Source organism: Carassius gibelio, chromosome B8, assembly GCF_023724105.1.
Source record: "Carassius gibelio isolate Cgi1373 ecotype wild population from Czech Republic chromosome B8, carGib1.2-hapl.c, whole genome shotgun sequence".
Taxonomy (NCBI): Eukaryota; Metazoa; Chordata; class Actinopteri; order Cypriniformes; family Cyprinidae; genus Carassius; species Carassius gibelio.
In genome coordinates, this window is record NC_068403.1 from 3388583 (window position 1) to 3413986 (window position 25404).

The 25404-nt window shown below is 37.5% G+C and overlaps 4 protein-coding genes across 13 annotated transcripts in view; 3 read left to right on the forward strand and 1 right to left on the reverse strand.

Annotated features, from left to right (window-relative positions):
* Window positions 1-770: 770 nt before the first annotated feature.
* On the reverse strand, window positions 771-14709 carry LOC127963027 (4-galactosyl-N-acetylglucosaminide 3-alpha-L-fucosyltransferase 9-like). Of its 3 annotated transcripts, XM_052562687.1 has the most exons (4): window positions 14657-14709; window positions 12441-12863; window positions 11574-12264; window positions 771-2988 (listed from the first exon to the last, which is right to left on the reverse strand). In XM_052562687.1, exons 3-4 carry the CDS (start codon window positions 12242-12244, stop codon window positions 2565-2567), a joined length of 1095 nt encoding a protein of 364 aa, XP_052418647.1. In that variant the 5' UTR covers window positions 12245-12264; window positions 12441-12863; window positions 14657-14709; the 3' UTR covers window positions 771-2564. The 3 variants fall into 3 exon arrangements, with proteins under 3 accessions (XP_052418647.1, XP_052418646.1, XP_052418648.1); XM_052562688.1 differs by lacking the exon at window positions 771-2988 and having other exon boundaries at window positions 10062-12251; XM_052562686.1 differs by lacking the exons at window positions 11574-12264; window positions 12441-12863; window positions 14657-14709 and adding an exon at window positions 3923-4171 and having other exon boundaries at window positions 771-3684.
* On the forward strand, window positions 13942-23940 carry LOC127963028 (cytoplasmic tRNA 2-thiolation protein 1-like). Of its 4 annotated transcripts, none has more exons than XM_052562691.1 (3): window positions 13942-14088; window positions 21605-22118; window positions 22988-23940. In XM_052562691.1, the coding sequence occupies exons 2-3, from the start codon at window positions 21623-21625 to the stop codon at window positions 23521-23523; spliced, it is 1032 nt and encodes a 343-aa protein (XP_052418651.1). In that variant the 5' UTR covers window positions 13942-14088; window positions 21605-21622; the 3' UTR covers window positions 23524-23940. The 4 variants fall into 4 exon arrangements, with proteins under 4 accessions (XP_052418651.1, XP_052418650.1, XP_052418652.1 ...); XM_052562690.1 differs by lacking the exon at window positions 13942-14088 and adding an exon at window positions 18593-18720; XM_052562692.1 differs by lacking the exon at window positions 13942-14088 and adding an exon at window positions 20411-20548.
* Window positions 18580-20147, forward strand: LOC127963026 (4-galactosyl-N-acetylglucosaminide 3-alpha-L-fucosyltransferase 9-like). 2 transcript variants are annotated; one of them, XM_052562684.1, is made up of 2 exons: window positions 18580-18720; window positions 18994-20147. In XM_052562684.1, exon 2 carries the CDS (start codon window positions 18999-19001, stop codon window positions 20145-20147), a length of 1149 nt encoding a protein of 382 aa, XP_052418644.1. In that variant the 5' UTR covers window positions 18580-18720; window positions 18994-18998. The 2 variants fall into 2 exon arrangements, with proteins under 2 accessions (XP_052418644.1, XP_052418645.1); XM_052562685.1 differs by having other exon boundaries at window positions 18622-18720; window positions 18999-20147.
* Window positions 23941-24540: 600 nt separating the features above from the next.
* Window positions 24541-25404, forward strand: part of LOC127963024 (paxillin) — a 34381-nt gene continuing 33517 nt past the window's right edge. For 3 of the 4 annotated variants that reach the window (XM_052562680.1, XM_052562682.1, XM_052562681.1), the window contains exon 1: window positions 24552-24742. In XM_052562680.1, coding sequence (XP_052418640.1) covers window positions 24730-24742 — 13 coding nt within the window. In that variant the 5' untranslated portion in view covers window positions 24552-24729. Of the gene's footprint in view, window positions 24743-25404 lie in introns of all 4 variants that reach the window. The other variant, XM_052562683.1, reaches the window with a different exon arrangement.

Genomic DNA, 25404 nt, shown 5'->3' on the forward strand with positions numbered 1-25404 from the left:
CTTTTTAAAACCATTTGAATCTTACTGTGCTGTAGACTACAATTCTTTTTTTATGACAAAGTGGATTGTGCAATCATGTATAATGTGATGAGTAACAGCAAGACAAACCCATGTGAGTGTACCATGTGAAACCAATAAACCTGAAAAACTAGTCTCATACCCAAGAAAGGCCAAGCCCACCATTGTTCAAAAATATTAACTTTAGAACAAACAGAACTTTACTTCCTTGCATACTTTTTGAGAACGGCATGTATCATTATTTACCCTTACTCTAGCTGTTTTGCTGTTTCAACTAATTATTTAGCAAACAGTTCCACAGAATTTTTATGTTCAGTCAATTTCTCACTTACCTGAATTGTTTTTATTTTTTTTTATTTTTTTTAGTTGGCTCAACTTTTACTGAACTAGTTTTATTCTCCATTAAACTAAAATGTTTTTATTGGTTGAACAATATCTCTGTTTGTATTTAACTTTTAGCTTTGTGTATTTAAAGCTATTGTTTATGTTCAAACAGCAACATTACACACCAACTAACGTTAAAAACCACTCCTTTAAAAACTCAAACTGACCTGGTTGCATCTGAAAACTTGCAATGCTGACAAAAACCTATGGCCACACCGTGATAGAGAAAGAAAAGCACAATTTATCTAAAAAAAAAATTATGTGTAATGTAACAATATCACTTAGTTGAAATTGTGATAAATCAGAAGTTGCAACCATTTTTGTTGTTGTTGATAAATACGAACTGGTTCCTAGAGAACTTACTAAGATTAGATTAGATTAGATTCAACTTTATTGTCATTATGTGCAGAGTAAGTGAAGCTATGATTTACAGAATATACAGTGGAGTTGCTATGTACAGTATTGAGCAGAGTATATACAGAATATAAATAGAAATGCAATGTATGTACTGACATTAAACCCTGCTTTGATAAAAGCCTTCAGTTGTTCATTTCCATTTGGAATAAACGAGAGCAGAAACACCGTTTGTAATGTGGCTGGTTTGTGATTGTTAGCCACATTTAATGTTGTCTTTTAACTTCATGGGACAGCTGCAAAAGTTTGCACATGCTAAAACTCATTTAATACGCCCACGTTAACTTTACATTAGGCTACATGTTTCAAAGATTATGGTAAGTCGTATTAAGCAACATGGCTTATAAAGAAAGACCACATAATCTCTTCATGCTATCTTTTCACTAAGCAGAAGCACAAAAATGTCATACAACATGCCAAAATTAAACCTAAAATTAATTATAATAACACAGCTTTTGACATTAAGTGTTTTATGGATTTGAAAAAATGAAAGACCACGTTCCCTTAACATGAACAGTTAATTTCCCTCAGACACAGTGTGTAGCACTTATTCAATGATTGTGCATTTGTGAATTATCTCAATATTGATTTGTTTTAATTCACTTAGTCACTTTTGACTGGAATTGAAAATAACCCTTCATGTAATTTTTTTGATATATATTTGTGTAGACTTTATATGTCATCTCAACTAAGCCCTAGCAATAAAATGAGTTCAACTTAAATATGTTTACCCTTCCAACATTTTGTTGTCTATTTAATATTATTATTAAATGAGCTTGAGCTCAACTATCATCCTTCATGAAGACACTGACACACACATGGAAACCTGAGACGTGACAAGAAACACGTGAATGTCTCAGTTGCATAACAACAAAATAATTAGCTCGAATGTCAACTAAACATTGCACTCAGCAAACATTTGCTTTATTTATAAAAGTTTATTTGAATTTGTTTGCACTGAACTCTACATTCCAAACACCAAATTAATCTTCAACACTTAAGAGAAAGACTGCAGGCCTTTTTGGAAAAATGCAAGTATAAAAGTATTTCTGATAAGTGTAACTATTTGTATGAAAAAGAAATAGTCCGTAAGAGTGAGCAAATGTGCTGACAGCATACTTTCAGCTCTCTCACTCATAGTCAAACGTTGCTTCACAGCTATATGCTCACAGCTTTACAGCTTCAATAGCTGATGAAAATCACCTGCTCTTGAGTGACATAAAGCCTGATTTTCTGGATATTATGAGAGACAACTCTCAAAATGAAAAAAGGAAACATTTAAGCACACTCCTAAACTAGTTAATCAAGGTCTGCGGGTTACTTGACAGTGATAATCCAGCATGTCTAGAGGGAGAAAATCTAGTTCAAACTAAATCTAACACACCTGAATCTGCCAAAGTTCTGTCAAAATTAATGAATTATGTGCATTTATTATTAGCTGGTGCTATTAATAAAGCAGCACATAAATATTGTATTTACATGTAATTCTTCACCATTTCACTTTATCAGGAGATCTCTACAAATTAATAAAAAAACACAAGCAATTACGAAAAGAGTTAGCTTGGAGCTGGAATACAAATTAAAACAAAAGTACAAGCATCTTCACTTAATTAGGTCATCCATAAGCAATGATTTATTAAAAAACTTCCAATAAAAATCTCATATCAAAAGTAACAGATCATATAAAACAATCTATTTCATAAACATTGTAGTCAGTGACTGATAATGTAAGAAAACCTGAGGTAAGTTTAATTGAAGTACCACTCATAGAGATCATGAGCTTCTTTATAATGCTTATATCTCGCTACATAGTCACAAGCAGTGCAGATAGGAAGAATAAACTCCTGTGTCTGTTGTATTAAATGAGGACTTGGAGTGAGATGTTTCCTCCAGTTAAAGTACTTGCGATATGCATCTTCATTCTTGTCCAGATGATGCAGATATTCGGCTAGTGACTTTGCATCTGGGAAGTCATTGACATGAATGAAGGACTCGGCAGGAACAAAGTTCTCATAGTTTCTTCTCGGAGGACCCAACACCACAGGGACGGTCCCCGCAGCGAGCGGCCCGTTGATCTTCTCAGTGATGTAGTCCTTGTGGATGGAGTTTTCAAAGGCAAGGTAAAATTTACAGCTGGCCATTGTTGGATAGTAATCATTATAATCCAGGAACCTTGCATAGGCCCTTCCGAACAAAGTCACTTGTATATATTTGCTGAATTCTCTATAAAAAACATTCCTTGTGTCGACACCAGTTGAGGGACTGTTGTTACTCACAATCCAACAAACCAGTTTGTCCTTTTTGGGAATCACAAAATCCTCATTAGGCTTTTTATTGTTCATCAAGCGCAACCGTACAGGAATATCAGCATCATGTCTGTAGCTGAGAGTGAGATTGAACAGGTTTTCCAGACCTGGTATCTTTTTGGTGTTGGTTGGTGATTCCACATGCAACCAAAGCCACCTTTGGAACGGAGGACGAGGAGATGGAGGAAGGTTGGACAGATCCCAGCTGATGGCTTTATGAAAAATTATGACATCATCTGCATCATTGTAGAGAGCTCTATCATCCGTCAGATGACAATTATCAATATTGTAAAACTTTTTGCAGTCACTGAAATCAAACCTATAATTTTCAGGCCACACCCATAACAGAACTATAGGTTTCTCCTCTGCTTTTTCAGTCACAGAGTTGTTGCTCTTGGCAGAGTTGATTTGTGATTTTTGATTTGGTCTAAAAACTGGAGGTGGACAGTTTTTTGAAGGTGGGAACCAGAAAAACATAACGCCAAGAGAGATGATTCCTGCCAAAGACATTATGATACCCAGACGAAACAGCGATTGTCCATTTGTGTTTGCCATTCGTGACCTGAAAAGAATAATTTAAGAAAGTTTTTTTCACTTTTACAAACAAGAATTTCACAAAACTCTTCAATAAAACTTCTGTAGGATCAGTTCACAGGTTTGTGAGAAGCAAAAGCTACACAAGTAAAAGTTAATCATTATCTTGTAATAAAATATAAAGTTGAAACTTTGACCATTTTAGTCTAACAAAAATATATTCAAATGGTATTTTTTGAAACAAAGTACTTAATTCAGTTCCTCACCTGATTAAAAGAGAAAAAAAATCTGTAATTTGGTGTCCTTTATACTGACAAACGCCGAAGAGAGTTCCTTCAAAAGAAGAAGTAAAAGTATAAATTGAGTTGTCTTGAGGTTTGTGACACCTGAAGACAGTGCCGATGCTGAGACACAAACCAATGACTAGTCAGTATACATACATCACACCTATAGCTTAGGGGCTAAGGAAAGACTTTAAGGTGCAATTTCTAAGTAGGTGGAGTTGATCTGTGTGTGCTAGTGTTATGAGATTAAAAGTTTCTGTGGGCAGTGCATACATGAATATTCAAGAGTTTCCCGGACATACGTGTGGAACCAGGGGGGCCGGGTTTCTTATTGTATTGAAGCACCCCTGGGCTCCGCCTTTGGCTAGAGGACCCCCACCTGCTGCTAGCATTCCAGTGACTCCCATTCATTTTGGCATCACTTTTACAGCGAAAAACTTTACATCTGAGGCGTCTAAAGACTCAATTTGTCCATTAATTATTTCTAAAGAAACACAAAAATGTATATAAGGCCCCATTACCTTGTATCTTATGTTATGTTACTGTAGAAGCAGTTTTTGTAAAAAATAGGCTAACGATTGCCTCATAACCTGCGACTCTCTGTCGAACAGTAGAGAAATTACCGTATGGACAGGAGAAGCTTGCAGGCAATCTTTTACTGTCTATCAGGCAATCGGGGAGGCATAAAGTCAAGGGAGAAGCCCATAGAGAGTCCATAAAAGCAACGGGATAAAATTATTCAACAACGTCTGCAAGATTCGGTGGGTGATTCAGATTTCTCCTGGCACAGCGATTAGAAGACAATTGTCAGACAGGTTGCTCACGTGACATCTATATCATCAAGCTCAGTTTGAGCCTGTGCAGTACACTCGACCCCCAGGAAGTGTGTGCTTCTAATTGACTTCTCTTGTCTTCGTTGAACCCAATGGGGTTGCTGTGTCCATTTCTTTTAATGTCTATGCTTCGGAACGGGTTCGTGAATCATTTGATTCACATCAGGACGAGCAGGTTAGTGAATCATTTGATTCACATCGGGACTTCGGAGCGGGTTCGCGAATCATTTGATTCACATCTGGACTTCAGAGTGGGTTCGCGAATCATTTGATTCACATCGGGACTTCGGAGCGGATTCGCGATTCAATTGATTCACATTGGGACTTCGGAGCGGGTTCGCGAATCAATTGATTCACATCGGGAATTAGGAGTGGGTTCGTGTAATACTCCTGTAAAGGATGATATTAAATGAATGAGCATTAAAGCGATGTTTCTTCACTTATGCTTTATCATGAATCAATACAAATTATGTGAATTGCACAAGTGCATAGTCTCACACTTTTCAACAGTACAATCACAAATGCATAGTATCAACACAGTATTGACCTAGATGCTGTTACTGTAACCACAAATCACAATTTATGACACAAGGCCAGGTATGTAAATAGGTCCACTCGACTACATAGTCTTCTCAGGGCATCATACATACACTAGAATCAGTGAATAAGCATGAAATAAACTCATAACAGAAGGAATAAGGAATAACAAACATGTATAATGAATGAAGTATAACATGAAACGCATACAACAGTACATACGTTTTGCTTTATGTCCTAATAACCAGCGTGCAAGCTAATCACGGCACATTTATGCTAACCATGTGCTCGGATTTGATGGTTAACATTAAACGAAGTTTATGAACATATCAATGCATCTCGAAAACAATTAATATAGAGAACAGTCTTTCTTACAAAACGATTACAGCAATGATGATGTGCCTTGTGTACATTTTATACCTGTATTGGTTTGGCCCAGTCTGAAACACACACACACAGACAGACACACAGCTGCCTTCTGCTGCCGCTGAGCAGCATATAAAATAAATAATAATAATTAAAAATAATAATAAAGAATTTGACCACCGGCCGATTCGGCCTGAAATGGACCGGCCGTTCAGGATTGTTCCCGGTATTCCCGATTGCCGGGTTTGCGAATCATTTGATTCAGATCGGGACTTCGGAGCGGGTTTTCGAATCATTTGATTCAGATAGGGACTTCGGAGCGGGTTCGCGAATCATTTAATTCAGATCGGGACTTCGGAGCGGGTTTGCGAATGATTTGATTCAGATCGGGACTTCGGAGCAGGTTTGCGAATCATTTGATTCAGATGGGGACTTCGGAGCGGGTTTGTGAATCATTTGATTCAGATCGGGACTTCGGAGCGGGTTTGCGAATCATTTGATTCAGATTGGGACTTCAGCTGTGTCCCAAAGTGAAGTGCGTGGACTCCGAAGTGCGCATTTGAAGTGCGAATGCGTCACAGCAGCGCGACGAAGAGTGTCCCTGTGACGATTGGGTTTAGGAGAAACACAAGAAGAGGGTAGGATCCAAATGCAAGTATGGTTTATTGTAACAAAAAGGTAAATACAAAATAAACTGTCTTGAGAGACAAACAAAACAAAACAAAAAGGGAACCAGATGAAACGGATAGGAAACTCGGAGGAACAAGAAGGTAAGGGGAAGTCTCGGGAGATGAGAACATAAGCACATAGGGTAAGGACTCCATACAGATGACAGAGAAAGACAGCTATACATAGGGAGACTAATGACAAAGGATTGTCAGCACCTGTGTGATTTAATTGGAGTGCAATTACTGTGAAGACAGAACCAGACTAGAGGAATTAAAGTGCCTATGGTGAAGTGCCTAAGGAGAAGTGAACTCACTAGGGAACACCCAGGAAAACAGAGACTGACAGCGTGACAGTCCCAAAGTGAAGTGCGTGGACTCCGAAGTGCGGCTGACGAGTGTGATTGCTTCACAGCGTCACGACGTAAGCTGTCCCACAGTCAGAATGTGCACTTGGAAGGGCGCATTTGAAGTGTGAATGCGTCACTGTGGCGCGACTAAGGCTGACGAATATCGAAAGCGACTTCAAATGCGCCCTTCAGTTCCCATGAAAATGAAGTGTACATCTGATGGACACTTCGCACCCTACCATATCCCAGAATCACTTGCGTGCATACGACGACGGTGTTTATATTCAAATAACAAGGCAGGTGAGAGTTCTGTGGGGGACTTCACATTGAAATGTAAGTATTGTGTTTTCATTTACCCAAATATCTAGCCAAAGTGTTAAAGTGCTGTCATGCAAGAGATGTCTACAAATGGTTTAACCAAACTTTAGCACTTCAGTATTTTGTATGCATGTCCTACTGTGTCTATTTTCTAATGTTAAGAGTTTTTTTTTTTTTTTGTGTGTGTGTGTGTTTCCATTTTCTCATTTTAGTACTATTCTGGAGAAAGTGAGCCTGCTGGGGAAAGACTTAATACAAAGTTAATAGACAATTTTTTTTGCTGAAATTGATTGTGCTGTTGTTATTAACAGGCGTGGTTTATTTGCTAAGTGTCCTGGGACAGGTGAGGGAGGGAGTGGAGCTGCTCAGGGTGCAACTCAAACTCGATAGAGAGAGAGAAAGAGAGAGAGGGAGGATTCACGGGTTCATGAATCATTTGATTCACATCGGGACTTCGGAGCAGGGGGGCAGGGTTTCATATTGTATTGAAGCACCCCTGGGCGCCGCCATTGGCTAGCGGACCCCCACCTGCTGTTAGCATTCCATTGACTCCCATTCATTTTGGCGTCACTTTGACAACTAATAACTTTACATCTGAGGCATTTAAAGACTCCATTTGTCCATGATTTATTTCTAAAGTAACACGAAAATGTATAAAAGGCTCCATTACCTTGTATCTTACGTTATGGCCCAGTAGAAGCAGTTTTTGTGAAACTAGGCTAACGATTACGTCATAACCTGCGACTCTCTGTCACACAGTAGAGAAATTACCGACAGGAGGAGAAGCTCACAGGCAATCTTTTACTGTCTATGAGACTATCGGGGGGAAGTGGAGGCATGAAGTCAAGGGAGATAATTAATCAGAATACTTACCAAAATTTGCTCCTTTTCACGCTTGCCGTCTCTGCAAGACTCGGTGGGTGATTCAGATTTCTCTTGGCACAGCGATTAGAAGACTAACAATCGTCAGACAGGTTGCTCACGTGACATCTACGTCATCATGCTCAGTTTGAGTCTGCGCAGTACGCTCAACCCCCAGGCAGTGCCTGCTTCTAATTGACTTCACTTTTCTTCGTTGAATCCAATGGGGTTGAGGTGACCATTTATTTTACTGTATATGGGTATCTTGTATCTCAGCAGGTTTAATGGAATATTTTTGAAAAAAGGTAAATGTATTTACAGCATTGCACAAACCTGTGCCTAAACTACATTTGTTTATCATTTTGTAACAACTCATAATGTTTTTATTAGTCGGCACGTTTTGTTCAGTCGTCACTGACTGAATTATTGCAGACACTCCGCACACTTAAGCTAGTTGTATAATTTCTTTGATTTCAGTTTGTTGTGCTGTAGCTTGCAATGCTTTAAAACTATGTCTGTTGTTAGCTGTTAAGTGCAGCAGCTGAAATAAACCTGTATTCATGGACTAATTGTTTTTCATCTATGCTGATGTGATTATTCTTAAACTGTTAAGCTATGTTTAAAAAATGAATATGAATCTAAGAACACACACACAAACATGAAAGTGTTCCTTTTAATAAGTAAAATTTGGATTTAACAAAATTGTATAGACAAACGTTTCATATATTAAAATTTAGAAGGTGCACACTGCACAGAGTAATTCAAGCAAACACAAAACACACATGATACTTAATGTAATAAACGTTCAATTAAAAACAGAACAGCCCAAATGTACATAACTGACAACAAAAACTATTAAAAAAAATAATGATTATTTAAACAAAATACTCTCAAATGTGGAGAGTCATGCAGGGAATTCTGGGAATATCACTTTACAGTTTTTGACTATAAATTATACATTTATTTGTTATTTTTTTACTAAAAACTGTACTATTTGACAGTTTTTCCCTGTATGTAGTACGGCAACTTATTGTTAACCTATTAACAGTTTATTCCGTAGCGTTTTTACAAAATTTTACTACAAAATTTACTACAAAATTACACTTTTTTTTTTTTTACAGATTTCAATTTATTTATATCAATCAATTAAACACAACTACCGTTGACCAAAGTGCTGTACAAAGTGAAGACAACAAAATCACAGATAAATAAACACAACATCAAACCAGGACAACATCATTACCCGTCATATAGTATCAGACAGATCAAATAAAAACGGTTTTAACTCATCAGTATCAACAATATCAGTCAGCAAACTGTTCCAGAGTCTTGGTGATGCTATGGAAAAGGCTCAATCTCTAGTCTAGGCTTGATCTAGGAGCCACTAAGAGCCCCAAGTTGACAGACCTAAGAGCTCTTATTGGATCAACGATGAATCAGAAAGGTAGGATGGTGCTAACCCATTTAACGACTTTAAAACTAATAACAGTACTTTAAAATGTATCCTATACTGCACAGGTAGCCAATGAAGTGACTGGAGGACAGGAGTTATATGTTTCCGTTTGCGAACTCCTGTCAGGACTCTAGCAACAGCAATTTATGGAAGATTATGATATTGCAATTGCCTTGTGGTACTAACACCATTTATTATTCTTTCAAAATTTGTAAATGAAAGGACTTCATTTTTACCAGGGTTCGCAGCTGATAAAAGCTGGACTTCACAACTTGATTGACCGGTCTATCAAGTTTTAGGGCACTATCCAACACCATGCCCAGGTTTTTCACACATGGCTTACCATAAAGTGCCAGAACACCAATATTTACATCTCCTGTACCATGTATATCAGAGGGGGTAAACATATTAAACTCATTGAGTTTTACTCTCATTCAAACTTGAAAAATTCGGACATCCATGATTTGACATCCAAAAAGCAAGCAGCCGTCTGTTCTACGCCATTTTTATGCTTAAGAGGAAAATATATCTGTGTGTCGTCTGCATAACAATGATTATTTAGGCCATACTTTTCAAAGATCGTAGCAAGAGGGAGCATGTATAGAGAAAATAACATAGGAGCTAATATGGAGCCCTGGGGAATCCCACAGGTCAGTGGTACAGAAGATGACCGAAATTTACCAATATTGACAGAAAAACTCCCAATTGTCAGGTAAGACTGAAACCACTGTAAGGCTGAACCTCTGTTCTAAACTGGATAGTAGAATATTATGGTCTACTGTGTCAAAAGCAGCTCTTAAGTATGGGTTGAACCAAGAGATGTTTCAGATACTCAGGAACGACTCCTAACTCAAGACATTTGTTGATAAAATAGACCATTAAGATACCAGGAAGTGAGGAGGTGAATGCCACATTCCCTTCTGAGTTTGATTTTGTAGCACTTCGGTGGAGATTCACAGATTTAAAAGTATTTGGCGGTTATATACTAAAAGTGATAAAGTGATGTGTAATATTGGCTGTCAGATCTCAAGTTCTCCAGTGTCTCATGATCCTTCAGGGATCATTCTATTATGCTGGTTCGCTGCACAATAAACATTTCTGATTATTATCAAAGTTAAAAAAGCTCTACATTTACATCTAATGATTTAGCAGACACTCTCATCCAAGCGACTTACAAATGAGAACAATAGAAGCAATCAGACCAACGAGAGAGCCAAGCCAGCATGTGGTTTTCAAACTGATCCTGTGAGAACCCCCAGCACCCCTCATCTATCACGCCTGCTTTAACTCATCAGCTCATTAGTAGACCTAGATCTACAATAGGTGTGTCAGGGAGACATGCAAAATGTGAAGTGCTATGGGTGCTTGCAGGACTGGTTTGAAAACCACTGGTCTAGAGGGTGGAGATATGGTTAAAACCAAATCTAACACTCCTGAACCTGCCACTCCTGAAGGTCTGTAAAATTTAATTAATCCTGTGCATTTATTATTAGCTGGTGCTGACAAAATGAGTTTGTTCATTAACATAATAAAGCAGCACATTATTATTTACATGTATTTCTTTACCGTTTCAGTTTATCAGGAAGACTCTACAAACGAATAAAAAAACACAAGCAATTACAAAAAGAGCCATTTTATAGCTTAAATATAAAATAAAACTAAAGTACAAGCATCTTCACTTAATTGCTAGGTCATCCATCAGCAATGATTTATTAAAAAACTTCCAATAAAAATCTCATATCAAAAGTAACATATCATATAAAATACAATCTATTTCATAAACATTGTAGTCAGTAACTGATAATGTAAGAAAACCTGAGGTAACATTAACTGAAGTACCACTCATAGAGATCATGAGCTTCTTTATATTCCCTGTTTCGTGCTACATAGTCACAAGCAGTGCAGATAGCCAGAATAAACTCTTGTGTCTGTAATATTAAATGAGGACTTGGAGTGAGATGTTTCCTCCAGTTAAAGTACTTGCGATATGCATCTTCATTCTTGTCCAGATGAAGCAGATATTCGGCTAGTGACTTTGCGTCTGGGAAGTCATTGACATGAATGAAGGACTCGGCAGGAACAAAGTTCTCATAGTTTCTTCTCGGAGGACCCAACACCACAGGGACGGTCCCCGCAGCGAGCGGCCCGTTGATCTTCTCAGTGATGTAGTCTTTGTGGATGGAGTTTTCAAAGGCAAGGTAAAATTTACAGCTGGCCAGGGTTGGATAGTAATCATTATAATCCAGGAACCTTGCATAGGCCTTTCCGAACAAAGTCACTTTTATGTATTTGCTGAATTCTCTATAAAAAACGTTCCTTGTGTCAACACCAGTTGAGGGATCATTGTTACTCACAATCCAACAAACCAGTTTGTCCTTTTTGGGAATCACAAAATCCTCATTAGGTTTCTTCCTGGTCATCAAGCGCATCCGTACAGGAATATCAGCATCATGTCTGTAGCTGAGAGTGAGATTGAACAGGTTTTCCAGACCTGGTATCTTTTTGGTGTTGGTTGGTGATTCTAGATGCAACCAAAGCCACCTTTGGAACGGAGGACGAGGAGATGGAGGAAGGTTGGAGAGATCCCATTGGATGTTTCTATGATAAACGATGACATCATCTGCGTCGTTGTAGAGAGCTCTATCATCCGTCAGATGACAATTATCAATATTGTAAAACTTTTTACAGTCACTGAAATCAAACCTATAATTTTCAGGCCACACCCATAACAGAACTATAGGTTTCTCCTCTGCTTTTTCAGTCACAGAGTTGATTTGTAAATTCTGGTCTGGTCTGAAAACTGGAGGTGGACAATTTTTTGAAGGTGGGAACCAGAAAAACACAACCCCCAGAGAGATGACTCCTGCCAGGGTCACTATTACACCCAGACGCAACAGCGATTGTCCATTTGAGTTTGCCATTCGTGACCTAGAGAGAATAACTGAAGACGGTTTATTCACTTTTACACACAAGAATTTAAAGACATTCTTCAATAAGACTAGGATCAGGTTTGTGAGAAGCAAAAGCTACACAAGTAAAAGTTAATCATTATCTTGTAATAAAATATATATTCAAAAAAGTATTTTTTGAAACAAAGTACTTAATTCAGTCCCTCACCTGATTAAAAGAGAGAGAGAGAAATAATCTGTAATTTGGTGTCCTACAGTTTCAGTCAAAAGAAAAAAAAGGGTTGTCTTCAGGTTTGTGACACCTGGAGGTAGTGCCAACGCTTGGGAAGCGATACGACACGAACCAATCACAATTCAGTATATGATATCACTATGACATCACCTGTAGCTGAGGGGCTAAGCAGGTGGTGGAGTTGATCCGTGTGTGCCGGTTAAAACACCAAACAAAGAAAGGGATCAAATTCAACAGGAACATTGTTTCATGCATACAGTATGTAGAGGTGGAGCCAGCTTCGGGAAGTGCATTAACCAGTTCTGAGATTGTGCACATATTACAGATGAGCATTAATACTGATGCAGAGCAGTATCATCTCATGTCCTTTGACGGGTAAACAACACTCATGGTTGTGGTCTGCAACAGACAAATAAATATATATTCAAAAAAAAAAACAGTACAGTCCTTTGATTTCCGCAAGCGGAAAACGCAAATCATAGAATCCTGTCATAGTTTTTTTTGTCCAATTTTGAATGAATTAATAAAAAGCAGGTCATTAAATTTAAATCAAATCACAATATAATAGTGATTTGAATAGTATCTGTGTAATAGTATCTGTAAATATTAAGCCACATATTATTAATCATGCATGCTCTGCGTTTCCCTGTTAAAGGGATTTTCATTTCTCTTTGGAGTGTTACAAGCTCTTGGTGCATAAAGAAGATCTGTGAAGTTGCAAAGACTAAAGTCTCAAACCCAAAGAGATACTCTTTATAAATGTTAAGACTCACCCATGCCCTCCTAAAACGCAAGTAAAGAGATAGATAGATAGATAGATAGATAGATAGATAGATAGATAGATAGATAGATAGATAGATAGATAGATAGATAGATAGATAGATAGATATAGATTTCAGGTATTTTAGTTATACAATAATACATTTATTTCAATCCCCTATTGAAAAATAAATAAATAATAGAAACCATCTGGTAATTTGTAAGGGTTTTACTTGTTATAATGAAATTATATTGGTTTTAATGGGAACTGTAATGGTGCGTGTTGGTCCCTACGTTTAATTGGTCACCTTATGTTGGTGGCTTTTGTTAAAACCATTAAATCCTAATGTAATATGTCCCAAAAACACACACTACATGATACCATTATTTAATGGTTTTAATGGTTAAAAGTTGATGGTTTGTAGTGGTATTTGTAGTGGAAATCATAAGAATTCCTGTGATGGTTTATATTGTTTTTTTGTCGGTAGGGTCACCATTGGTTTTGTAACGTTATTTGCTATAAATGCGACAGAATTGCTATAATATTGTGAAATAGTAGCAAATATTTGGGGCTATTTGGGAGAAAATCCAGGGCTGTTTTTCACTCCCAGTCCATCCCGGGCTCCAACCCTAATCAAACACACCTGAACAAGTTTATCAATGCCTTCAAGATCACTAAAAAGCTTCAGTGTTGGAGCGAAATACTGAAGGACAGTGGCCCTCCTCCAGGATTACCTACAAACTAATTTTCATTTAAAATTATTACATAAGTAAAGTAAGTGAGCGATTGAGTCAATTAATTAATCTCTGATTTATGCAAGTGAACACAGAAAGACATGTCTGACCTGAAATAACACATTTTAAGGTAAAACATTATACTGCTTTATTGATGTTGTATGCTGTTACAGAGGTCACTTTTGCATGTGTGGTCACATGTGTTCTCATCTGACTCTCATGTAGGCAACTGTTATATTTCCTGCTTTTACCTGCTTGCCTGCGTTACTCATTGTGTATTGTATGTCTGCAGACTATCATTTGTCTGACTGCTTAAAGGGTCATGAAACCCCTGTTTCAGCACTGTTTAGTTCTCACCACAGTTAAAAAAAAAATGCTTTAAAAAAGTGGTCGTGATACAGAGTGGAGGAGGGAGAAAGAGGGGAGACATAGGTGTCATGTAGGCTAATAAAGTATGTTCAATGAGGCTTAATTTGTATTTAACATTATTCAAATTTAATAAAAACGTTAGAAATTAATAATAAGGCTGTATAACGTTTCCTTTCCAAAATTATTCGAACAGCGAATACATCATATATAGAAAGTGACATTATCAATAACTTTTATCTATTGCGAGTTTAAGCACTCTCTAAAAAAAACTATCGTTATAGTCACTGAGGCTGTAGGCTATACACTGTGAAAATCTCTTACTTACGTACATTGTACGTGCATCTTCGCTTTTGTTGTTTATGATGAGAGAACTTGCGGAATACAGTCAGAGAACGCGCGCGCACTCAAAACTGATGAGTTTCAGCGATGACTCATCTGAACGCCTCTGATTGGCCAAAGCATTCCTAAGCTCAACAGAATTGCGTGTGATTGGTTAAAATGCGCAACACTGTAAAATTAAATGCTGCGCATAGGGCTGTTGAGCGATTACATTTTATCTTATTAATTACATGATGTGGTGATTAATTAATCGAATTGCAGATCATATGTGGAGAAATTACTCCCAAAAGATAATTTAAAGTCATTGTGGTGTAAAGCATCAAACAGGCATTACAAAAATATTTTGTTTGATAAAATGTATTACATACTGTATAGCCTACTCTTTTGGACCATGTGAGTAAATGATGACAGAATTATAATTTTTGGTTGGGTGAACTATAACTTTAATAATTTATTTTCTTAATTTTATTATTATAACTATGAAAATATGAAATAAATTATTTAATGAAATAATACCCTAAATAATAAACTAAAACTGCAAGTAGGTGGTGGTAAATGTCTTAATGATTTAGTCATCGAGTCATTTATACATTCATTAGATTCGTTCAAATGGCTTATTTATTCAGGAGTGAAGTAAATGGTTCTTTATGAATGGTTCATTGATGAATAGCTCTCTTTTGTTTATCTTCTGGTTAGCAAAATTGAGCAAAACAGACAAAATAATGTCTAAAATAACACAATATAAAATTCTTAACGAACTGTTGTATAAGATGAGTATCACATTTGCACTAGTGTGTTATTACACTACTTCTCATGTGATATTTCTTAACTATGTGATATCTTGAATTTTAAGGACATTTTCTAGGCTCCATCACGCAGTAAGTTGTTGCTCTGCCTCGTAGCTTTTAAACCCTGAGGATGAAAATCGACATAACCAGAGTTGTTGTTTTTTTTTCATCATCACGACATAATTTTCTACTGAAGCCTTATTGAACCACACCAGTGAAACTGGCCAATAGCATTCAAGTGCGGAAAATATGAAAGGCTCCCACTCTATATAATGCAGCGTTTGTACGTCATCTATTCAGAATCTTTTTCTTCAGCCAACCTTCTACGAGAAGTAAGAAGCCTTTCAACAAGACTATTCCCCCCTTTTCCCGGGGTGCATAATGAGATGGCGAAGTCGTGGAACGGTCCGCTCTCCAATTGAGTGCACAACCTGAAAAGGCACTTACCAAGTGGGGTATGTTAAACTCCCATCCTGTGGAAGAAGCTGTCGCTGCATATCTCTGTCCTTCAGCCGCAGCAAACTGTAAAGTGAGAAACGACACGTCTCTCCCCTCTAAACCTTGTCGCATCACTGCAAATTTCTGGGTATCCTGAACTGTCTCAATGGTTGGCTATACTTAGCCCAGTCAGAGAGTGCACTGCAGAACGAAAAGCTCCACGCTCATCTTCAGAGCTTTTAGGGCTAACTGTGAATATGCAAAAAAGCATGCTGGTACCGTGCCAGAACGTCTCTCTTTTAGGAATCAATATGCGAGTGTCTGTCAGAAGGGCGCTCATAAAAACTGATGATCAGAAATGGAGAAGTTGTGCCACATAAACTGGAGCTCTGTGCTGTACACCTAGTGCACGAGTGCTTTCTCCAGGACATTGTCCACTGTGCTTTGAACGGCTAGTCATGCACCATATCAAGTCTGCCCCCCCCTCGCTGGATCCATTCCAGTTTGCATATCGTTCCAACCACTCAACCGATGATGCCATCGCAACTGCTGTACAGTGCACCAGTCACTTTGTGCAGCATTGGTCTGCTCACTATCTCATTCAGCTACCTCTTCAGTCAGTTTAAACAAAAGAACTGCTCTTTGAACCCTTTAATCAGACTAAAAAAGCTTCTTTTTTTGCACTACAATATTTTTTTCTTGCCATGTGCCTTGCGCTGCTTTATTTAACTTTATTTTTATTATGTTTTGTCATTTCCTTATTTGTATAGTTGTATTTTATATTTGATCTAGATTTTTTAGGCTCTACAGTCAAGTGTTATCTGTATGCACCATGGGTCTGAGAGTAACGCAGTTTAAATTCTCTGTATGTATGTACTGTAAATGTGGAAGAATTGACAATAAAGCAAACTTGACTTATAAATATAGCCAACATTTAATTATTAACAATAAAACTAAGGAAAAGATGCACATTACAAATACGTTATTAAAGTGTGTCCTATACACAACATCTCCGCTTATTAACTAATAATCATGTAGGCCTACTTAAAAGATGCATAAATAAATATATATGTGCAAACAGAGTGAAGTCAACAATGGTTTTAATCAGCAGTTGGTTTTGTCACACGAAACACTACGCAGTGGTGAAACTGTGACAAATTATGCACAAATTATAGCGATCACGAAGAAGGTCCATATTCTGTCCCAAACACGTACAGTAAAGTGCATACAACACCCCATCAGTTATATCAAAGTCCTTTTAAAACGAGTCATGTCAACCTGTGGCCTTCTTTGAAACGCCTCTCGAACATTCACGTGCAACTCCTATCTCTTTGAATTGGGAAACATCAAAATCCCCAAAACTGTTCACTAAGCTTACGATAAAATGTCATATTTAAAAATCACCAAAGAAAGCTGTCAACTGTGTCATAAGTGTTATTACTTTTGCTCAAATAGTGTTATACAAGGCTAGATCAGCCAGTGCGCATGCGCAGACTTAAAGGCATCATTTCATTCAGAAGGCGGGGCTTCCTTCGATTGAGGGCAAGTGAGGGGCCATATTGAGCGTCCCCTTTCAAAACTACGAGTAACATGTCTTGGGCAGTCTCTGGTTATATTCAGGTCTAAAGTGCCACCTGTTGGCTCAGTTGTGTGTCTGTTTAAATCTAGATTAAAAACACATCTCTTTCGCCAAGCATTCGAATAATGCATCTCATAATTTGCAACTGCAGTTGTATCTGATCAAATGTGCATTATATACATAAATTATGTACATAAAGAAATAACAAATATTGATACTTACTATGCAATCACATTATAATTGCTGTTAATAGTGTTCATCGTCTTGTTGACTATGTCTTGTATAAATTTTTTTCCCCTTAAAATTACTGCAATTTGAACATAAACTGATCACCACTTATAAACTACTAATAAATATTGTAGAAACTGAATTTTCTGTAAAGTTACTTTGCAATGGTTTGTATCGTAAAAAGCGCTATTCAGATAAACATGAATTGAACTGAATTGAATTGAACTTAGAAAACAGCTTTGGTTATGTCAAGATCACGAGAACACAATTTATGTAGAGATCACTTGATTATTAAGAAAGAAAAGAAAGAAAAGAAAGAAAGAAATAATCCATGGTCTCTTAGGACCTCCGTACTACTGTATGATTTAATGTCTATATTAATAGGCCATATTAATTAATCTCTCCAGCCCATCAACAAGACAGAGACAAGAAAACAAGACCAGGAAAATGACTACAAGAGCATCGTGCCTGAAGTCTTAGTCGGACTTTAGTTTCAGTTTAGTCAATTTTTAACATCTAAACCGGTCTGTTGAACTGAAACTGAACATTTGTGATCTGATGATGCTGGTAGCCACTTTGATAAATCTAGTTTGGGGTTATGTATGTACATGCTTTTTTGTCAGCATGTACGTACATGCTTTATCACGTCTGCCTGCAGCCATCCATTGTCGATGTAGATTAGCGGGCTCGAGGTTCGTGTGCACAGAAGACTCAGAATGATCTAATCTTTGCGTTTTTCCCTGATTTAAATAGAGTTCGGATAAGATCGGAAGAAGCACGAACTGGAATCGAGCAGCTCGTCCACACCGCTGTGTCACAGCTCTATCAGGGGATTGCAAGCGCTGGCCTTCATGCGTTTTTTTTTCTCAGAGTATGCTATTTCCGATACGATACTTTCTATTCAGAAACTTCCGTCTTTTTTAGCAGACTCATGTGTTGCCTAAACCTCTGGAGCTGAACTCGTTGCCACCATATTCGACAAAGAACTTTTTTTTTTTTTAATCCAGAGCTCTTAAAAGCGGTAAGGACTTGAGTTTATACTACATTCATTCTAGACATGTTACACAATGTGAATCTTGTCTAATTGAATGAGACAGATGTCAAACGTAGCAAATAAAACAACGATTAGCGTTCCACTGTGCTTTATAGTGTTTCTCAACGACCAAACATAGTGGTAGTCTAACTTGTATTTCATTAAAAATACCTTTTAATATCAAGTGTTTTAGTGCTCATTGGTGAAAAAGTCTGATCACTTCCCTTTTATCGATTTTATTTTTTTTATTTTTTTTTAAAGATCAGATGAAGTCAAGCACAAATGGCTCGTCGCTGTGTCGTCTGGGTGTAGTTGTGACATTGGCAGGTGTCATCACTATGAGCATCATGTTTTCCATGCTCAAACCTTTACAAAAATGTCCACTGCCACCTCCTAAACCCAAAGTAAACTCAGTACAAAAATGTACAAATAGCAACAACTCTGCTAAAAGCAGCAACTCTGTCAAAAGCAACTCTGTGACTGAAAAAGCAGAGGAGAAACCTATAGTTCTGTTATGGGTGTGGCCTGAAAATTATAGGTTTGATTTCAGTGACTGTAAAAAGTTTTACAATATTGATAATTGTCATCTGACGGATGATAGAGCACTCTACAACGATGCAGATAATGTCATTGTTTATCATAGAAACATCCAATGGGATCTCTCCAACCTTCCTCCATCTCCTCGTCCTCCGTTCCAAAGGTGGCTTTGGTTGCATCTAGAATCACCAACCAACACCAAAAAGATACCAGGTCTGGAAAACCTGTTCAATCTCACTCTCAGCTACAGACATGATGCTGATATTCCTGTACGGATGCGCTTGATGACCAGGAAGAAACCTAATGAGGAGTTTGTGATTCCCAAAAAGGACAAACTGGTTTGTTGGATTGTGAGTAACAATGATCCCTCAACTGGTGTTGACACAAGGAACGTTTTTTATAGAGAATTCAGGAAATACATACAAGTGACTTTGTTCGGAAGGGCCTATGCAAGGTTCCTGAATTATAATGATTATTATCCAACCCTGGCCAGCTGTAAATTTTACCTTGCCTTTGAAAACTCCATCCACAAAGACTACATCACTGAGAAGATCAACGGGCCGCTCGCTGCGGGGACCGTCCCTGTGGTGTTGGGTCCTCCGAGAAGAAACTATGAGAACTTTGTTCCCGCCGAGTCCTTCATTCATGTCGATGACTTCCCAGACGCAAAGTCACTAGCCCAATATCTGCATCATCTGGACAAGAATGAAGATGCATATCGCAAGTACTTTAACTGGAGGAAACATCTCACTCCAAGTCCTCATTTAATATTACAGACACAAGAGTTTATTCTGGCTATCTGCACTGCTTGTGACTATGTAGCACGAAACAGGGAATATAAAGAAGCTCATGATCTCTATGAGTGGTACTTCAGTTAATGTTACCTCAGGTTTTGGAGTTTGATTCAAATCTACAAATGTTTTTAATAATAACTTTTATATTTTTTTATCACTTGTGTTTGTATCTTTTCATCTTCACATCCCTTTTAAACCACTTTTGGATCATAATCAGGAAGAAATACAACTATTGCAAAGACACAGACCACAATACTAACGTGTCTGTCTAGCTTGTTAACAACACTATTTTATGCACTCGTAAATGTATTAAACACTTAGTTTACATTGCATTTAATGTACAACAATCAAACAACAATAATTTTTCTTTCGACATGAAAATTCACATGTAAACGCTTTGGTCGCCGGGACAAAAGAGGGAGCCCGAACTCCGAGTCGAACAGGAAGACCGACGTTCATGACGTGCGCAGCGTCTGTGACGTCACGTACGTGAAACGTGTTTTCAATTCTACAGCAGAGATGTTCTAATCTGTTATAAACCAGGAATGCAGTATTATTTTTAATTCGTTTTTAAACTTATCAGCTATTTGATTTATAACTCTGCTTTAGCGTTTTATTTGTTTTATTTTTTCAGCACGTCTTACGGTTTTAGTCGTTTAAATTTATTAAACGTGGTGGGACACACGTAATTTAAAGGTTTGTATTTTTTGTTAAATCAGTTTCATACAGTTTAAGTACTGATTTTCAAGTGTTACTCTCTAAAATGTTACTTAAATACTCTGAATCTCTCAAATACTGTGAACTTTTAACCCTTTCAGACGTCGAATTTATTTCAGGGAATTTATTAGTTTGTCCAGCCATAAACGAACAAACAATAAAAAATTATAAAAAATAAAAAAAAAGTGAGCACAAGTTTATTTTTTTTAGTTGATTTCTTCCTGTAATCACAAGGATCCAGGTGCATACAAATGCATTTTTACAATTCTGTCCAAAAATGTTAATTTCTGTCATAAGATGTTTAACATCAATAAACATTTACCACCCCATTGTAAATTAAAATGCCTTTAGTTTCATGCATATTTTAATAGATTGTTATTCTTTAACATGTTACTTTCAGAGAACGCATTCGAAAGTAATATTCAAAATAACTATGTAAGAACCATTACTTTTCCTCAATCTAAAAAAATAAATAAAAATATGTTATGAAATGGAAATATTCCTGCTTTAAATAATGCCAAGTTCTTGAAAGGGTTAATGCATTAGATTTCAAACTCAAAAAAAAGTATAGAGAAAAATTGTGTAACAATTAAGGTGAACTAAATGCATAAATAATTAAAGGGTGAAAGTGGATTTAAATAAATAATCCACATCATTACTATAGTGAGTAGAAAAAATTAATGACATGTGTGTGTCTTTCCACATTAGGATTTTAGAATGATTTGCAGCAGGATGATAATATTTTGGGGGTCTGTGACACAAAAGATTTAGATCCATTTAAAGATGTGTTTCGATATCTGACATTTCTCTGAAATGCTGTGCAGTGTCCTGTGTGCGTCATCATGCCGGTCCAGTGCAGTAACTGTGTCCAGAGACGTGCCGTACTCAAACGGCCCAAGACCGGACACTCTCTGTGTAAGGACTGCTTCTTCTGGGCATTCGAGGAGGAGATCCATCAAACCATCGTATCTGCCAGACTCTTTAACCGTGGAGAGACCGTGGCCATCGGTGCCTCGGGCGGAAAGGACTCTACTGTCCTGGCTCATGTGATGAAGGTCCTGAACGAACGCTACGATTACGGCCTGAATCTTCTGCTGCTGTCGGTGGATGAGGGCATCACGGGTTACAGAGATGATTCGCTGGAGACGGTGAAGAGGAACCAGCAGCAGTATGAGCTGCCGCTGAAGATCGTGTCTTATGAAGAGCTGTACGGCTGGACCATGGACGCCATCGTGAAGCAGGTGGGACTGAAGAATAACTGCACTTTCTGCGGTGTGTTTCGCAGGCAGGCGCTGGACCGAGGAGCCATGATGCTGAAAGTGGACAAGATCTGCACAGGCAAGTGATCGGTGTCTTACACTGCCTTTTCCAGCTTGATCAAGCATGTGTGTGTGTGTGAGATTTGAAACATTGTTCATACATTTGCATGTATGTTTGGAAATAGAGATATATTTAGATTCCTTGAAGATCCTCTTTCAAGACCCGCTTTCAAATTATGCAAATAATGTAAAGAACATTACTTATGATGGTTTAAAAAAACTAATTGTTTTGATGAATGGTCATGTTATTGTTTTGCCTTTTGTTTATGATTATTTAAATGACTTTTTTCTAGGCAATACTGTATAACTATAAATGTGTGTTTCCTGTGGTAATGCATAAATGAACTGTTTTGTAATCAAAAACAATATTTAATATGACTGAGTTTGGATTCACCTACTAAACCTTAAGACTAATTTATAAGGATTTATAATTATATTTTATGGGTTTTATCCTGTTTCATCTCTTAAATTATTCTGAAATACTCTGAACTCCTAAAGAAATGAAAGTGGCAAATTGGAAATGAAACAAAAAGTCATCCTCACGAAGCAAGAAAAAGTTCAGTAGAGTTAACACTTCTCTTTTATGGAGGACCAAGCCTGCAGAAATTAAAATTAAATATAGAAATAAATGAAACTAACCAGATCAGACACTTTTCTACCAAAGATGCAGAAAGGACCAGTTCCCTCATTTCCATCTTGCATACAGAAAAGCAAAAGTAAATAAATGTATAAATAAACAAATACATGGAAAAATGCAGTATAAAACAATTACATAATTTCTATCTATTTTTCCCATTCTTTCTTTCTGTAAGGTTTTCAAAATATAGATTTAAATGTGTGTTTTCAAGGCTGATCAGTAGAATGATGTTTGTTTTGTTTATTGATCAGGGCACAATGCAGACGACGTTGCAGAGACGGTCCTGATGAATGTCCTGCGTGGAGACATCGCTCGTCTCTGCCGCTGCACCTCCATCAGCACGGCCAGCGACGGAGAGGGTGCCATCCCACGCTGCAAGCCCCTCAAATACGCCTACGAGAAAGAGATCGTCCTCTACGCCTATTTCAAGAAGCTGGATTACTTCTCCACAGAGTGCATCTACTCGCCAAACGCCTACCGGGGACACGCTCGCGCCTTCCTCAAAGACCTGGAGTCCATCCGGCCCAGCTCCATCATAGACGTCATCCACTCCGGCGAGACGCTCTCCGTGAAGGATGGGGTGAAGATGCCGGTGCAGGGAACGTGCTCACGCTGCGGCTACATCTCCAGTCAGGCCCTGTGTAAGTCCTGTGTTCTGCTGGAGGGCCTGAATCGAGGTTTACCCAAACTGGGCATCGGGAAACATCACCGACTGCACGGCAAAATTCTGGCTCAGGAGCCTTTGACCGAACAGGAGGAGAAGAAACTGAAGCCTGTGGACTTCTGACACAAAATCAGGAGTAGATTGTAAAAACTGGACATTTCAGTTATGTGTCCCCTGTGTTTTTAAGATGCTTTGGGATGAATGTTCTTAATGTGAGATGATTTTGTTTATTTTATTCAAAGTCTTGCATTTGTTTTATCAACCACAGGAAACTGAATCTCACGTCTTTTGTTCATGTGTATGCTGAAAAAGGGACTTTGAAAACTGCCATTAAAAACCACAGATCTTGTTTTAAAGACGGACACATACTTTTTCTAAATTATCAGGAGAAACTTACAAATGATCTTTATGATTTTTTTTTTTATTTAAACAATATTCATAACAATAAAGTTACTCATCATTTCACCATTCTGTTTTCCTGTTTTTGGATCATTACTGTAATTCATGTCTCATTTATTAAAAAATAAATTCATTATTGTATTCTTTTTTCGTAATTATTTTTTTCAAAGGGAAATTATTTCTTTATGAAAATGAAATAAATAAAAACTTAGTTCTACAGTTTGTTCTAAAACAGACTATTTTTGGGTGAAATATTAAACTTAACCAGCTTTATTCCAGTCAATATATATATTTTTTCATAAATGAATTAAACTGAATACATTTAGGTGCACCCTAATTTATAAGAATAAGATCTAATCTGCTTTTTAATTACATGTCTGCGAGGGAACAAACAAATAGTGAATTTTAAATTGACAAGGATAGTTTGAAAGACTTGTAAGTAGAGACACAAAGACATATTGATAATAACATACAAAATAAAAGACTTATGTTGATGAAGGTCATTCTGTTACATTTGAAATGTTGACAGATTTTCAAACTTTAACCCTTTTTTCAAAGTATATAGTTTATCAAAAACAGTACACCTACAGTTATTATTTATAAAAGTTTCATTGAAGCATTCTGTTATTACTATCATAAACAAATATGACTAAATTTTATGGTATGGCTAGAAAGTCCCAAGTGGGCCGTTATCCATCGAGCCACGACTCTTTATTTAAGGCCGTTTCTCTCTTCGGCCGCCAGGGTCGCTGCAGTGAACGAGTTCCTCTGTTCTGTGATGTTTAGGGGGTCCAGTCCGGTCCAGCCACACAGACCTGCGTCTAGAAGAGCAGGAAAAACTTCAGCAGAGACTTGTCTTCTGATAACGAGCTCTACACATTGTTCTCCAGACTCGGATCAGGAGCGGAGCACTTCTGGAAGCGCGTGAACATGGACGATCTAGGTAAAGACACCCATATTCCCACATGTTGTTTGCAGAGAGACACACCAAACATAGCGGAAAAAATAAGAGGGAGAGAGGCTAACTACAGTAGCCAGTGAGCTAACTAACGCACAGGGTCAGAGATACAAAGTAACAGTTCTACTGAACGCGACGTCACAGAGATACAATGTAACTCTTAACGTTCCATTCTGCTGAGCGCGTCATGAGTTGCTGTTACAGTTCATTATTTGACTATCATCGATCAAACCGAGGCTGATTGATAGGCTGTGTTGGGCTGAACGTAGTTTTTGCCCTTTGGGAAGCATCTTTAATCCACAAATGTTGTTGATCTCTTTAAAGTGGATCTGCTTGTTCGGAATCTTTCTGCTGTAGCACATTGTTTGTTATTAAGTTTGCATTTCTTTCCTTTATACATTCAGTCAGAGCCAGTTAAAGTAGGTTGTACCAAGACAAGAGAAAAAAAACTAATAGAATCACACATTTGATCAAAGAAAAAATGTGAACATTAAATAAAGAGCCTACCGCAACGATATGTGGTGTATCAACAGTTGAAATGGCAAATTTGACAGCTATTTTTGCTTAACTGGATGATGTGAAAATGAGTGACTGATTGATAATAGCTGGGAGATGAGATACAGTTTTATATTTATTGATTTTGTGAA